This window comes from Pezoporus occidentalis, unplaced genomic scaffold (genome assembly GCF_034315485.1).
Source record: "Pezoporus occidentalis ecotype Australia unplaced genomic scaffold, CSIRO_AGI_Poc_V1 ctg132, whole genome shotgun sequence".
In the NCBI taxonomy this organism is placed as follows: domain Eukaryota; kingdom Metazoa; phylum Chordata; class Aves; order Psittaciformes; family Psittacidae; genus Pezoporus; species Pezoporus occidentalis.
The window spans coordinates 66,972-83,832 of NW_026913126.1; the positions used below are offsets into that span (position 1 = coordinate 66,972).

Genomic DNA, 16,861 nt, shown 5'->3' on the forward strand with positions numbered 1-16,861 from the left:
ATTGGATTGTGCTTTTTAAATATCTCACATTAACACCCGTTTTCCACACCTTTCATAACTTTCTTCTGGACTCTTCCCAATATTTAACATCCTGTTGAAGTGTAAGTGCCCAAACATTGAATGCATTATTTTGATAATGGTTTTATTAGTTCTATAAACAAGAGTAGTGCCCATTCCAGTTGTATTTGATGTTCTTCTGGTTTTGCTATAGCATATGCCTAGCAAAAGCTTTGTTCTGAAAGCTCATGTGCAGCTGAAAATGTACCATAATGTCCAGGTCCTCTTTAGCCCTGCCTCATGGCAGTCATCCTCCCTCAGACTCCAGGTGTGGCTTTGAGGCTTTATCTTGAATGTACAACCTCCACTTTGACTGTCTTCAGAGGAGTACTTTTACAAGAGAGATCTTACAAAGCAATTCAAAGGAGTTTATTTAAGTGATCTGTCCTTATCTTTATTTACAACAGCAAAGTAATGATTCAGTATTTTTGTCTAGGTCACTTCTAGGCCAAGAATAACACCATCCAAAAAACAAACTTCTGACACATCTTCAGTTACAATTCCTTCTTTTCAGAACTGTCAGTGAATCACTTACTGTGAGCTATGCAGATAGTGCAGGGGGGCTGGACTAGCTGATCACCAGAGTGTTATCAATATTCTAGCCAATTTTGGTTTAAAGTATAAATTTTATTAAACACGATAGCAGAGGTTCCTCCCAAACCTAATGGCTCTGTCATTCTGTATTCCAAGAATCTAAATTCTACCCTCTTTCAGCTTAAATACATTCCCCCTTATCCCATTGCTATATGTCTTTGTAAAAGGTCCCTTTACAGATTTCCTGTAGGCCCCCTCTAGGTACTGGAAGCCTGCCATAAGGTCACCCCAGAGCCTTCTCTTCTCCAGGCTGAACAAGCCCAACTCTCTCTGCCTGTTTTCATAGGAGAGGTGCTCCAGCCCCTCTGATCATCTTCGTGGCCTCCTCTGGACTTGCTCAAGCAGGTCCATGTCCTTCTTATGTTGGGGGCCCCAGAGCTCAGGTGCAGGACCTTGCTGTTAGAAACAGTGAAGGTTACAGAGGGGAAAAAGAAGCCTCACTGCCACAGGCTGGTCAGTGTTTGTCCTTTACACATCGATGCCCTTTATCCCCAGGGCCTCACCTAACAATTTGGTATTGCCTACATTATGTGTCAAGGCAAGCAAAATGTTGGTAGCAGGGAGGACCTTAACAGAAGTTCTTTAAATGATGGTGGGAACATTTGACCCTCCTTTAGAAGACGAAATCTAACTTTTCACCCCCGAAGACCCCTTATCCCAGACACCAGGTACTCCCCCCCTGCCCAAGTCAGCCTCTTCTTCTCTTCCTCTCCCTCCTCCCCTTCCCGCCCCTCACCGAGAGTCACGGAGGGAAATAAACATGAGTCAAACCGCCCCGAGCGCGGCGGCTGTGTGCGGCGGGCGGGGGTTGGGCCGCTTCCCGCTGAGGGGAAGCCCTGCTCGCCGGCTACCGCACAGCGTCCCGCGGTCGTCGTCCCGGCCGCTGCCGCCACACGGTGAGAGGCCGCGGGCGGTCGCGGGGGACGGGAGCACACGCGGGCGGGGACTGGAGCAGCAGGGAACGGAGGGAGCGGGCAACTGGCAGGGCGGGCAGCAGGGCTTGGTGGCTGCCGGGCCGCCACCGGTGGCCGCCCGGCTGATTTCGCTTTCGCTTCTCCCGTCGGGGAGGCGAGAGGGGCGCCCGGGCCTGGCGGGCGACCGGCGTACCCTGGACTTTGTTACTGTGGACGTGACCGCCGGTAGGAACCCACAGCGCGGCCCGTGGCGGCGAGCGGAGCGCCGGTTCCTTGTCCCGGGCTCCGGCCTCTCAGCAAGGGCCGCGGCGGGGCCGCCGCCGGCTCACCTCGGCCTTGCGGGCCGCGGCAGGGTCCTCATGGCGCTGACAGGCCCGCGTCCCTCGGCCGAGGGCTGGCTGGCGCGGTGGTGGTGGTGGTGGTGGTGGGGTCGCTCCGCTCCCCGGTCCTGCTTGGGGAGGGTGGCTTCTCTCCCGCCCGGCGCCTGGGCGCCCGGGGCCGGTGAGCTCGGCGCGGTGGCTGGTGCTGTCCCGGCCGTGTGGGTGCCCCCGAGAGCGGCTGGGGGCGTCGGTCTGATCATGGGGAGGCCCAGGCTGAGGTGCCACCGGAGGGCTGACCCGAACCAGAACCTGACACACCGGCTTGGGTTATTCTTTCTCCTTAGTAAAAGCACAGTGTGAGGAGTTGTTTAGCCCAGCATTCCCCAAGCTTTTTAAATTGTAAGTCAGGAAAAAGAAACTAGAAACTAGTACAGTCCACTTGAAATCTTGATATAAGACTTAAAACCTTTATTATTCTTATGTGTCTACTCTGTGCACACACCCTTTGCTTTTCAGGGGAGAGACAGTGGAAGGGCAGGCCTCCATAACCTTCTCGTTGCTGGAGTGAGACCAGAGGCATAATTCAGTAATATAGAAGAATTGCTATTAGGGCTCTGATTGCGGGTTGAACTGTGTTGCAGCCACTTGATTGCAGGTGTCAGTCTGCTACATACTCATTCCACCGGTTCAGGTTTGTTCAGACAATGTTGATGTGTCAGTCATTAGGTATTTTCTGCCCTCCTGCAGCTGGTTTAAACGTATAATACCAACACAAAATGCCTGTCGTATGCTCTGGTTTCTCAAAGTGCAGTTGTGTGCTCCTGCCTTGGCTGGATCAACTTTGTCTTGCTGGGTGATCCCCAGCACACAGATCTGCTAGGAGCCACAGCCTGCTACCTACAGCTGCTAATTCTGTTTCTGAGCCCCGATGTGCAGTTTTTCATCCTACTGAGTAGTTTCATGTCACTTTGCATACACACTAGGGCTGGTGACAGCACCTTATTTCAGCCTAACAAAACTGTTTTCCTTTGGTTCCTCTTACAGCTAAAGGAGAAAGAGTAATTCAGACCCAAAGCACAGTTTGGCTGTAGCCTGCCACAGGAGCATGCTCCTCACTAACTACAGACCTCGGCCAAGTGAGCAATAGTAAATATTCAGTCACTGCAATTTTCGGGCCAGTACTACTCTAAGAAGTGTTTCACAATATGTTAGTGAGAAACCTATTCTAAGCCTACATTCTAGCACCCATATTCTGATTTTATTTACAAGGAGAAAAGGAAAAAGCTTTTTTGCCTTACAGCCGTTAAAAACAAGGCATCTATGTTGGAAGTACTTTTTCTAGTGTTAGTGCTTGTCTAAAGTGTTGTAAGTGAATTGAAATAAAAAATACATGTTGCATCGTGTTTCCCTGGGCAAGCACAACTCTTCAGGTTTATTTTTCATTTTTCCCACCTTATTTGAATGGAGGATACTCAGCAGTTTAACCAGCGTTCATGAGTATTACCTTTGATGTGCATTAACAGCATTTACTGAAATTTATAACAAGCTACAATTTAAATTTTGATGGACTACAACTACGTGACTATGTGCTTTCTTCTCACCACTACGTAGTAAGTGGAGACTTTGTGTTAGTGTCTGAATTAAATTAAACTCACAGTTCACCATTTTGAATTGGATGCCCTAAGATTCGTTTAAACCTTAGAATTATTTGATATTTGAAACAATGAAATAAGATAGTACAGGCTGGTTGGACCTCAAAAACTGAAAGAGGATGTGATTTGTTTTTGAAGAATTTTGTTTGCTTTACGTCCCCATTTATTTGTTAAAGCAAAGGTCCAAATAGTGGAACTCCTCATATTATTTTGCTCTGTTGCTTACTAACGAGAGCATGTGGACTAATCCTTTATGGAAAATACATTTAAATAATTTCAAGGACACGGGGTGAACAAACTGGATAAGGGTAGTAAGAATCAGGTTATTTTCATATCAAGTGCAAATGTCAGGTTAGTGGCATTCTTATATGCTAATTTTACTTCACAATTACAGTTTCAGTTTGGGGCCAGTCTCCGTAAGGCATAAATAATTAGGAAGGGAGAGATAGATAATTTTTATAACTATCTATCTAATACTTTGGTAATGCTGCTAAAGTATGCTTTGGATAGGTCTTCTGTTTTTAATAACACAGTTGACAGGAAATTATTCTGCATCTGCATCTTCATCTCTTCTGGATGAGTGTTACTTCTGTCACTGAAATATAATTGAATTTTGGTGCATGAATTTTGAGTATTAAGTTGATAGTATTTTACTTAGAAGATAACCTCTAACAGGCCTGTACCATCAGCATTTAAAAAGACCGATTTCTTTGTTTTTTCCACAATGCCACAATTTCTTTGTTTTTCCAAAGTACCTTGCACACTGAATATAGTCAAGGACAGCTAACTATAAATGGTTTCGTCTAACTTTTTTAGTTACCTAGTTGACAACACACTTCATCCACTGTTGGTGCCTCTTCATCCCTCCAGTAGACCAGTGCCAATGAGATGGCATATGATAGTGGTGCACTCCGTGTAAATTTCCGCCACATGGGTTGTGTACATTTGACTTCATCTGGATCTATGGATGCATTCCTGGCATCCAGCCTATGATAGATCACCTCTAGAATGGCTAATTCCCTCAGGTACTGGAGGCCTTTCTCAATGGTGGCCCACTTGCCTGGCTGATGTAGAACATCGTCTTCATAGGGATACCTTTCCTTCACAGCTGCCAAGAGCCGCTTCCAAAGGCTGAGGACTCGTTTCTCTTTTGCAATTGCTCTGTCAATTCCCCCTTCCCTAGCAAGTGATCCCAGCATTTTGGCTTGCAGACCTTCTAGTTTGTAAATGTCGGCCCCCTTGTCCCAGCACCGGAGCAACCAGGTGATAATGTGCTCACCTGGAAGACGGGTGAAATCTTTTCGCATATTCCGCAACTCAGTCAGTGACAGGAATTGAGAAGTCTCGTCCTCCTCGTCCTCCTCGTCTTCCTCATCTTCCTCGTCTTCCTCGTCTTCCTCGTCTTCCTCGTCTTCCTCTTGTTCAGATGTTGCCCCCTCTAGTAATGGCATTAAGTCTTCATCTTCCCTCACTACACGAGTTGCTTTTTTTTTGCATCTCCTCCTGATTATAGAGGCAACTGATGCTAGCACGGATTGGTCCTTTGGTTCAGCTGCAGTGCCTTCTGCTGGCGTTGGAGTGGCTGCAGTGTCTTTCGGTGGGGTTGCAGTCGCCGCAGTGTCTTTCGGTGGGGTTGGAGTGATTTCTGGGGATGGAGCAGTCGTGTTGTCTGTTGCTTTGCCATCAGATCCAGAGACATCTCTTTCCTGCTCCTTACAGAGCAGGGCTCTGTAGGCATAGGCCAAGCCCCAGCACGTTGCAGTGATTTGTTCCTCTCTGGTATTGCCAGGACGACAGCACACCTCGTTTAAGTGTTCTACTAATTTTTCTGGATTTTGCAGTTGTTCAGCAGTGAAGTTCCAATGCACAGGAGGGGCCAACTGGCTTAAGTGCTTGCCCATACAATACCACACACCCTGCCACTCATGACTGTCCAGTCTCGGGGAAGATCTCTTGGTGGTATTCTTAGATAGCTGTTTAACCTTAGACAAGACCTGAGCCTGACCCTGCTTAGCTTCTGAGATTGGACAAGATCGAGTGCTTTCAGGGTGGCGTGGCCATGGGTAAAACATACGCAGCAACAAGCTGATCCCCAGCACAAGCAGCAGGCAGGTTTCAAGGGTACTCAGAAGACATCCAAAACCTTTAAAATTCTCAAATGCCATTGTAAATAGCCTAGTGGGGGAGTGGGAGGTGCGAGAGAATATCTCCTTCGTAGGTTGGCCCCCTGTGGGGGGGAAAAAAGAAGTGTAATTATTAATTCCATTACATGCCTCCCAAAGTATAGAGGTGATGGCCATGCTGAGAATGCATACCAGATCAGTTTCATGATCAATAATTCTATTGTATCACAAGCCATTATCATAAAGTACAGTGAAACAATGACCTTAGTTCAGGCCCCAAAACTGATAAACACTAAAACAGCAAGTACTGGCTGTAAGTAAGGTACTACATGCTGAAACTCCGAGATCAAGTGCAACAACTATGACAGCAAATAAGTCAACATTGTGATGAGTGATTGTTAATCTGAAACAACGAATGCTTGTCACAAATATGATTAGACACACTCTGGTCAGATCTGTCGTTATCTCAACCCTTCATGCCCCACTGTTGTGGTTTAAGCCCAGATGGTAACTCAGAATCACGCAGCTGCTAGCTCACCCCACCTTTTTCCTCCCCTTGCTCCTGGAGGGACGAAAGAATGTAACTCCCACGGGTTGAGATAAGAGCGGTCCAGTAACTAAGGTATAACACAAAACTTCTACTGCTACCACCAATAATAATAATAATGATAAGGGAAATAACAAGGGGAGAGAATACAAAACTAAAAAGGGAAGGGGAAAGAAAACAGCAAACAAAAGTGATGCACAATGCAATTGCTCACCCTCTGCTGACCGATATCCAGCCCGACCTGAGCACCGAACTGAGCCTTCCGGGTGACACCCACCAGTTTATATACTGAGCATGACGTGCTGTGGTATGAAATATCCCTTTGGCTAGTTTGGGTCAGGTGTCCTGTCTCTGCTTCTTCCCGTCCTCCCATGCCGCTCCTCACTGGCAGAGCATGAGACTGAGAAGTCCTTGATCAGGCTAAGTGCTACTGAGCAACAGCTAAAACATTGGTGTGTTATCAGTATTGTTCTCAGACTAAAGCCAAAACACAGCACTGCAGCAGCTACTAGGAAGGAGAAAAATAACTGAGAGCTGAATGCAGGACATCTTCTTAAGCTAAAGCTGAGAACAGGTTTTTTTTTTCACTTACTTGAGGAGAGTATTTAATAGTCTGGACAGGGCTGCTACTCAGAGGCATCTTGACAACATGGAGAAATGAGCTGATAGGAACTTCATAAATTCCAGCAAAGGCAACAAGAAACTGCTGCAGCTGGGATGGAATTGCCTGATGACTGGGACAGGCTGTGGGAAGACTTGATGGAGAGCAGCTGTGTAGAAAAGGACCTGTGTGTTGTAGTGGACCACATGTTGAATATGAGCCTGACTGTGTTGTTGCAGAGAAGGACAACTGCATTATGTTTTATGCATTTGCAAATGTGGCTGAGGGACAGTAGGTTGACAAAGTGACTTTTCCCTTCCATTTGGCACCTGTGAGACTGGCAAGGCAGTTAGGGGGCTGGAATACATGATATTCAAGGAGAAACAGAGGTGGTTTGTTCAGCTTTAAGGTGATGGAAGGTGACATCTTACTGCTGTGGGGGGAGAAGGTATAGAGCCAGGCTTCTCTTGGGGGTGCGTGACAATGGGATGAGAGGCAGTGGACACATGGTGGTTTAGCTACAAGGAAGGTATTTTTGGTTTTGATTTGGGTTTGTTCTTAACCTGGAGAATAGTCAAACAAAGAAGGAAGGGTCTAGTGAGTGTGTGGAGCACGCATCCATGGAGGTGTTGGAACTTGACTGGACAAGGGCCTGTGCAACCACATCGAATGCAGCTGGTACTGGATGGCCTGTGAAAATCACTCTCAACTGAAACTGTCATGTTATTCTGTGATTACTCAAAACCCAGGCATTATAGCTCTAGAAATTGAAGTTATGCTTAGGAAAACACAAACCAAATAAAGTATTCAAGAAACCTTAGATTTCCTTGAAATTGTATCTGGAATGAACATATGGTGACAAAAACTTGTGATGTTAATTTTATTTACATATTATATGAACTTAAAAAAAGTAAGACCTTGCATATTTTCTTACTGGTAATATATGGCTTAGAATTTTTGTTACAAAAGCTACTGTACTGTTTGAGAGAACATGAAGCAGGAGACCTGATGAGAATATGAGGAGTTTTTGTATTTTTTTCTTAGTTTCTCACACTTACTGTGCAGTGAATTTTAAGCAGTAGTGCCTTAAAGAGGTTTGTAGACATTGTCATGAAAGGTAGTTTACTGTCTGGGAATTTTTCAGTAGAAGAAAATGACTATCCAGAGCCCTGCATGCAACCAAATCTTTGAATTTAAAACTGTTGTTTACTCAGATCACCTACTCAAGACATGGCTGTTGGTCATATTAACTCTGCTTCCACTGTGGTCCAGTTTATGTGTCATCTGAACTGCCACTTTTGACTTATCAATCTCTAGGTGTCATTAAAGATTTGTGACAAACTTAAGACTTAGCTTAATCTCTGCTGTATTTGTTCAAAGACAGAATGAGCTGTGGGTTTCTGTGAGTTCATGTGCGGTAAGTTTAAAGAATTTGTGTCATTGCTTGTTCAAGGTGATTCAGTGTTAAAGAAGAGCAAGACATGGCTACTCAGTATCTTTAAGGAACCATTTTTTGATTAATTCTAGCTCATAAACTAGTGGATTAGTGTATAAGCTGTCAGGAGATGAAATGTGTGTTCTAAGAGGAGGTACTGCAGTTTGGAGTATGCTGCTTTTTATCTTTTGCTCATAGCAAAAAGAGTCTGTTCTAGGCTGAGAATGAGGTTCAATTTTGAGATACAAGTGGCTCTTTCAAAAGTGTTAGGGACTGTAGTGACCAAGGTGTAATAGAAGAACCAATGTATTTTTTTATCATCTTGCATGTAAGCTACTGTTTTTAGACTGGTGGAAAGAGCAAATCAATACAAAGGGATTAAAGTTCTTTTTACATAGTGAAAAATGCAAGGCTACCCACTGCATGTTTGCTTGAAGGTCTGAAAAAAGAACTATTAATATTAAATGCTTTTGGTTAGAATGGGATTTGTAAGACTGCTTGATAGTATGTCATTATATTTTGAAGCAGGGATGATTTAGCAGTGGCTGGAAAGTCAGTTGATGAAATGATGCTTTCAAAAAGTAAAAGGTGTGTCAGTGAAACCCTAAAGATTGACTTCCCCTAACTTGGTCTACTCTCACTAAATACTCAGTTTTCCACAATTTTCAGTCTTTTTGCTGGGTGGGATTGATAAAGGAGAAGACTCTTCTATTAGCATTCTGTTCTTCAGAAAAAATACAATGTTGTTTTATTTGCAGTTGTGTGGGGAAAGGTGAGTAATCTGGAATTGTTTTCCTGTTTTCCTCTAGAAACAAAGATTCCCTTTGCCAGAAGTGCTTTCAGCATTCTTACTGGCCTGATGGAACATGCTTACCCCTTGGATCCTTTGAAGGTAAGTGAGATTTGTGCATATCCTCCTTCCAGCCTACAGGTGAGGGCTGTGACTGAACTTTGAGGGGTTCAGAGACCTAGTGCCAATCAGCTGGTGTCTGCCTTCAAATTCTTTCTGCCTGCAGGAATCACATGTCTCAGAAAAACTTGAACACTTTCCCCTGTGCTTTCACACCATAGATTGAAGCAAGAAAAATAATTAATTTGAAGTTTTTTCCAAAGGCTTCCATCTATCATTATGCTGCAAAGCATATTTGTGTCTGCCTTAATTTATTAGCTTTTTTTTGTTGATGTAAAGTTTCATCTATGAAAATGATCCCCAAAGCCTGCAAATGAATGGAAATAATACATTTAAATGCAAATACAGTGTCCAGATTTTAAGTAGTTAATACTGCAAAGACTGATTTACCTTATTTGGCTTTCTTTTTAAAAAATATGCTAAAATACTACATTTTTGTAATCCTGTAATTAATGTATTTTTTTAGGGCTTTCTACCCTGGTGAAAGTACACTGAGCAAGTGTTGACTTGAGAGCTGCTTTTAGGATGTCTGAAGATGATGAAAAAGTTAAACTTCGTCGAATTGAACCTGCCATTCAGAAATTCATTAAAGTGGCAATTCCAACAGATTTGGAAAGGTTAAGAAAACACCAAATAAATATTGAGAAGGTTAGTGTTCGTCTTTTACTAATACAGTTATTTTTACAATATAGAAGCAATCATGCTGGAAGATTATATAGAGAGATTTCAATGAGAAGTTGATTATGAAATGCTTTAATTCTAATTTAGCTAAAAATGAAACCTGTATTGTCTGGTAATTTAGTGTATACAAGGGCCTTTATGTTTATAGTAACTAGTTAGTCTACAGAGTGAGAAAGAGAAACATTACTATTTTGTGCTAAGAAGTTGTTGTAAGGAAAGCAGCCCAATAGGCTTGCTTTATTTTTTAAGTCACAGTGGTTTGCTGCCAACTGTTCTGGTAGTTTACTGTGAATACCTATCTTTTTCTCAATATATTTTAAACGGAATTGGGAGAAATAGATTTAATTATTTAAGTAAATAGAAATAGAATTGTATCAAAATTGTAGCATGTGTATATGCTTCTTGTTGACAATAGCTCACAGTTGGCAGTGAAACTGAATACGCTTCTGTCGTGGTTTAAGCCCGGCCAGTAACTCAGAACCACGCAGCAGTTCACTCACTCCCCCACTTCCTCTTGTCAGCTCCTGGAGAGATGGGGAGGAGAATTGAAAGAATGTAACTCCTACGAGTTGAGATAAGAACAGTCCAGTAACTAAGGTATAACACAAACCACTGCTGCTACCACCAATAATAATAGTGGTAAGGGAAATAATAAAGGGAGAGAATATAAAACTAGAAGGGATAAAGGAAAATAATAACCAATAAGCACAAGTGATGCACAATACAATTGCTCAACAACCCCCAAACAACACCCAGCCTGACCCAAGCAGGGATCTGCCCCTTCCAGTTAACTCTTTCCAGTTTATATATGGGCATGATATGCTGTGGTGTGGAATACCCATTTGGGTCAGGTGTCCTGTCTCTGTTCCCCTCTGGCTTCTTGTGCCCCTCCTCACTGCAGAGCATGAGACTGAAAAGTCCTTGATCGGAGTAAGCATTACTTAGCAACAACTCAGAACATAAGTGTTATCAGTGTTCTCAGGCTAAACTCAAAAACACAGCACTGCACCAGCTACTAAGGAGAAAAATTACTGCTATAGCTGAACCCGGAACAGTTTCCAAGTTAAATTCTTGCATAGACTGTGGCAGTGCCTGTACTGCTAAAATAAAAGTGCCCAGGACAGTTGTCTGGCATGAAATGCCCAATGTCCGTATTATTGAATCCTCATATTCTGCAAGACAGGGTGGCTGCGTTCACATTGCTAATGGGGAATAGCCTCTGTTCTAAGTCCTTAGCTATTCTCAGGAATTTTCTCTGTGAGAGATCTGTTTATCATGGCCAGGGTCAGTTCTGACATTTTAACAGCACAGATGACCAGATTTCAGACTTGAAACATTTTCAGTCCATGTTTATTGGTATAGATGTAGCCTGTGGAAACAGAAAAATTGGTTTGTTGAGGAAAGTGGTAAGGGATTTACTGAAACAGGTGGCACACATAAAAAGCAGGAAGAAAGTGATTCAGAAACAGACAGTCATAATATCAATGTAGTGATGGAAGTTTTGAAATCACCATACAGGACATATCTGTCACCACAGAAGAATCAGTGACAGTGAGTGCCTGTTGTTCTGTTCAGTTCTGCACATGATTCTGAAAAACATTACATGGTATTAATTTGATTAGGCTTATTCACAATGTGTAAAATCAAGTGTATATGTAAATCTGGATGGTGTAGGACAACCGTCTACATTTTTTGGCACCTTGTGAAGGAAGGAAGTGTAAGAAAATAGGTAAACATGATTTGGATTTCCTAAAAGTTATGGTCCGAAGGGTGTGTGGGTGTGTATTGTTGAAACTGTTTTGCACTTTGCTGCTGTCATTCGTTCACAACTTCTGCCATAACTTTACTGTAACTTCAGTAAGTGGGTAACCTTTTGGATGAGATTTTCCATGCCGGGTTTTTGCCTCAAGTAGTTTGGGGCTGTGGGAGGAGGAAAATAAATCCATGTATTTTTTTCTGAGAACGCAGTCAGGAAATAATGTGTTGTTCAAGTGATAGATATTTCTTTTAGTAAGAAATGCTTAGTCTAAGTGTTAGTGATTGATAGCTTAGAGATAATTCCTTTTCAAAGAACACACTGACGTTGTGTTGGAACACTTGAGATGTTTCTGTGCTGTCGTCTTTATCTGGGCTGTACGTTTTGCTGTGCCTCTAAAAATCTGCTGTTCTTTTGGCCAAGAGGTATGATTCTGAAAAAAAACAAGTGGTTTACAAGTGCTCAGTAGATACTGGTTGAATTCTGCCAGCTGAAGATTGTTAAATCTTCTTGGTAAAAACACCAAGACATGCTCTTGTACTTAGAAATTAGCAGAACTCATTCCTGGAGTTGCTAATTTGATTGGTCCTGAATCTGAGAATGGAAACAGGGAGGTGAGTTTTCTGTGTTCCCACTGTTTCTTCCTCTTACTCTCACTTACTTGTGTGCAAGAGGAAACTCTTCCTTACTCAAGTAAATAAAGGGTAAAGAGTTGGGTGGGAGGAGCTTGTGAGTAAGTACCTCAGATGGAAGGTGAAAGTGCAGAATGGTGTCTGACCATGGGACAAGAATAAAACTGGGATAGAGAAAGACTTGGGGCTGCAAGGTCTAATGGAGGGAAATAATCATTTGACTCTTTCCTGGTGAGGGTTAAGGATACAATAAGGATATGAATTGCAATATTCACCAACTGAAAAGTATATTCTTTGCCTGAAGCAATAACTTCTAAATGAGATGATCTAATTTTTTTTTTTCAGTCACAGCATGTTATTTACTCTTTTATTATTACATATTTGTATAATTCATTACCTAAATGCCAGCTGATTCAGCAGTATTTTTGCCTTGGAATCAGCCAATTTGCAGCAGCCCTGTTCTGTAGTAGCCAGGAGTGGCTTTTTGTTCTCCAGCTCTTTCCACAAAGAGCAGTTAATTGACTTATTTTGCGTTGTAGCTAGAGTACCGAGGAGTCAGTATTACACCTACAGTTGCCCTGGAGCGGTGGGCAGCCTCCAGGAAACAGTGTGTACGTCTCGCAGTGTGCATGGACCATACCTAGCAGGGGCTATAGAGATAGCAAACTATCAAGTTTATGCCCTTAAGGGCAACTGGTGAAGAATAATGTGAAATAGGACAGGGTTCACAGGAGCCTAGAGGAGAGCATCATAATAATAGCTTTTCCATGCAGGCTCTTTGGTTCAAATAGAGGCAGTCTTGGTAGCTAGGTTGTTCCCTTCTTTCTCTAACCAGAAGTTGCACAACTGCTCGTGGAGGCAATATGCATTTGCTGTGATCTACCAAGAGGGATTTCTTGGTTGCAGAAAGGTAGAGTTTTTGGTCCATAGTTGTCTTATGTTAAAATTATATTTAAAATTGCATCTTCAGGGCAGCACTCCAGTTAACACCAACAGCATCAATGAGTGTGGAGCAGTGAGGTGTACCATTCTTCAGAGTGTTGAGGAAGGCATCCAGAAATAAAGGCATGTAGTAATAAATACCCACAAAAGGGTGGCATAAAAAAAAAGCTACTGTCTTGCGTGAGAGGAACAAACTGATGGTCACTGGAAAAAGCTAGTCTGTTGAGCAGGAGCTGACCTGCCAGTGCAGAGTAGGAAGTGATTAGCAAGGGCACATTAGTGATACACAAATGGTTTTATTGCACACTGAAGGTAAAGAAAAGCTTTTGATGTGTGTAAGGTAGTAGTTAGGGAGAGACAACTGAGGAATAGGCATAAGAGTTACACTGCTTGTATTTTTTTCCCAGTAGTGTAACTTTGTACCATAGATTCTTTGCTAAGTATTGTCCATATATGTAAAACCTCTCTCATTTATGTTATATAAACACCTTATCAAGAGTCTTCAAAAGGCATTGGGTGCTGCAATGAGAAACAGAGACATGATCAGTTATTAACCTGTCTAGTACTTATCCAGTGTGAGACATGATTTTGGGAACTGCTGTTTTGCAGAACCTGGTGGTTACTCTTTGATCCTGCTGGAAATCTTCTACCTAATTAAACAAAGAATGATTAAAGCTGTGTCTAGCCAGATAGTGTTGCCATGGTGCCAGGAAAGGGGCGAAATACGTCCATTTAAGTCAGCCACGTGTTGGACAACTGAAATCTTTATTGGCCCAGCATCTCATTTGCATCAGGCATTCCTGTTTTGCTGACAGAAAAGGAGATCATTGCAAGGATGGTTTTCTGTGTTTTAAAGAACATGTGGAAAATATTAGCACTCAAGATAAAATGAGTCTTTAGGTTAGTTCTGATCTAACACTTTGTTTAAAGCATTGTCAGAGAAACTCATGCTTAGCCAGAGTTTAATTATGGGCAGTACAGACTGTAGTGTTTCTGTAGTGGTGCTCAGTGACACCAAATACCAAGATGCTTTTACTGAGTAGTTGAATTTTATATTTTGAATGTAAATTTGATGCAATCTAAAAGTATCTGGTTTGGACATATCTTGAGATTTTCAGGTTCTTGGTGGTACCAGTGTGAATGATGCGTTCAGTCAACATCATAAAATTTGCATATCAGAAAAATCTGTAAGTAATTGTAAATATAGTTCTTAAAGTGTCAACAGTGCTTCCTCTAGATCACTTTTATGAAAGCAAGAAGTGGTAACAACAGCTAATATAGATTTGTCTTTGTGAATTCAGAATGCTGTTAAAAATTGCTGCATCTCTAGACAGTGTAAATCCTGGCAGGTTTGATATTTGAATTATTAATTCAAAGAAATATTAGAAGCAAGTAACTATGAATAAAACCTGTAAATAAACAATTGGTAACTATACCAGAAAGTATTGAAGACTTCAGAATTTCTCTGTGTTGATAAAAAATAGAAGACGCAAACATTTATGAGAAGCAATACATTTGAGTATAAAATAGTACCTAAATGTCTGATTTTTACAAAGTCCACACTCAGTGTAATCTTAAAATTTTAAAGCTTCTATTGCTTTTTTTCTTTTTTTAAAATAATTTTCTGTCTTGAAGAACTATACATATTCCAAAATTTACTGTATTGGTAGGTTTATGAGACAGTAAGAATAGAAATATGGCAATGGGAATTTGAAATCTGTCTCTAGATAATTTTAGATTATCAGAACACTAGCAGTGGTTTAGTTGAAATGCTTCCATGATAATTTGTATTTTATATCTTTTACATGCATTTTAGCTATAACAAATGTGTTACAGTACTGAGCTGTCAGCATCAGTGCCTTAAATGGTGCTCTCTAAAATACTTTTTGTAAAATTAACTTTCAGCCATGTAAACCAAACATCCCAGAGATAAAAGGATAATTTTGTAAAATCTCATCCTGTTTATTTTACAGGCTACTTTTAAGCAAAAAACACTAATTATGTCAAATTGCTTAGAGCAGCAACATTATTTACTTATGATGAAGCCAATATCTCTAACCTCATTTCATGAATATTGATTTAAACCTTTGGTTCCAGAGATAGTCCAAACAATTAATCTACTAAATCACTGTTTGAAGAAACTATAAAATCAATATATAATGAAATTTGACCTTGAGTACACCTGTTCAGAGAAAGTGGCTACCATAAATCCATTGTCATTGCTTCTCAACTATTTGAGTGTCCAACTTTTGTACAACATTTTCTGAAGACTTAAAAATTACATTCTTAAAATAATCATTTCTCTATACTTGGTTTGTTTTTTTTTTTTCTTTCCATGTTTCCCCCAGAGGTTTTTTTGTTTTCTAAAGCACATTCCATGGATTGAATGGCCTTTCACTCCCAAAGAGGGAATAAGATGTATGCTTATCCAAAAGAGCTACAACTTTGTTAGCTTCTGTTAGGTGAAAGCAATTGTCATCATACTACAGGAAGGAAGGGTTTTGGCACGCTGCCCTAAACTTCTTTGGTGATATACAACAATCCTTAAAAAGAAGTACTGTAAGACATGGCATCCTTATCTCTGTTGCTTTCAGTTTTAACTTCATTTCCTGTGATTACACCATGGTTAAAGGATGTTGTCCAAAATACCTTTGTCTGGGGACCATTGTTGTGGTGGGAAGATATGTGAAAGTGACACAAAATGAGAAATTAAGGTATCTGAATCTTACTGCAGTCCTCATCAGAGTGTATACATTCATAAAAGGCATTTACTGTAGAGCTTTTAGAAATGCAGGTGAGCTCTACCTGCTGCAGATATTAATGCAGAGGATTTTATGAAAAGCTGTGAGTTTTCTTCATGTACACTGGATACTTTCAAGGAGAAATGGAAGGGATCCAAAGCATAAGCGTGAAGGTTTCTTTCTAAACAGACCTCTCGAAAGAGAATGGGACAAAGAGGAAAATAGATAGAGTGTCTAAGAGTAACCTTGGGTTTTGTATTTCTGATGTGGAATACAAACTATTTGGCTGTAGCACAATTATGATTAAATATCAAATCTTGGAACCACAGTTGTTGGGCTGGAAGGTACCTTTAAAGACCACCTAGTCCAGCCTCTCTGGCATGGCAGGGTCACCTTCCACTAGACCAGGTTGCTTAGAGCCCCATACAACTTGGCCTTGAACACTGCCAGGGATGAGGCAGCCGCAACACCTCTGGGCAACCTGTTCCAGTGCCTCACCACCCTCATCATGAAAAAAATAACTCGTATACAGTCTGAACTTACCCTCTTTCAGTTTAAAAGTGTTGCCCTTTCTCCTATCACTACAGGCCTTAGAAAAAGAATATTTCTTCTAAGCCGCTTTTATATTTTGAAAGGCTGCAGTAAGGTCTCCTCAGAACCTTCTCTTCTCCAGGCTGAACAACCCCAAGTCTCTCAGCTTTTCTTGACAGGACAGGTGTTCCAGCCTCTGATCATTTTTGTGGCCATTCTCTGGACCTGCTCTAACAGGTTCAGATTCCATAGGTGATTTTATTTCATGGACGTCCCTTAGCTTTACATGTACTTGTTAATGATAAATAATGCCAATACCATCTCTTCTCAAGGTTTGCTATCCGAGTCCCACAGGATGAACATTGCATAGAAGTATGGCATACTGTATGCTGGATGACAAAAAGAAGTCAATAAGGAGGAATTAT

General features: G+C 41.7%; 1 protein-coding gene across 1 annotated transcript in view; it reads left to right on the forward strand.

Moving 5' to 3' along the window:
* The first annotated feature begins 1,384 nt into the window (after positions 1-1,384).
* Positions 1,385-16,861, forward strand: part of STX17 (syntaxin 17) — a 32,220-nt gene continuing 16,743 nt past the window's right edge. The window contains exons 1-3 of the mRNA XM_062608939.1: positions 1,385-1,547; positions 9,053-9,135; positions 9,620-9,801. Of these exons, the coding sequence (XP_062464923.1) occupies positions 9,679-9,801 (123 nt within the window). The 5' untranslated portion in view covers positions 1,385-1,547; positions 9,053-9,135; positions 9,620-9,678. The remainder of the gene's footprint in view (positions 1,548-9,052; positions 9,136-9,619; positions 9,802-16,861) is intronic.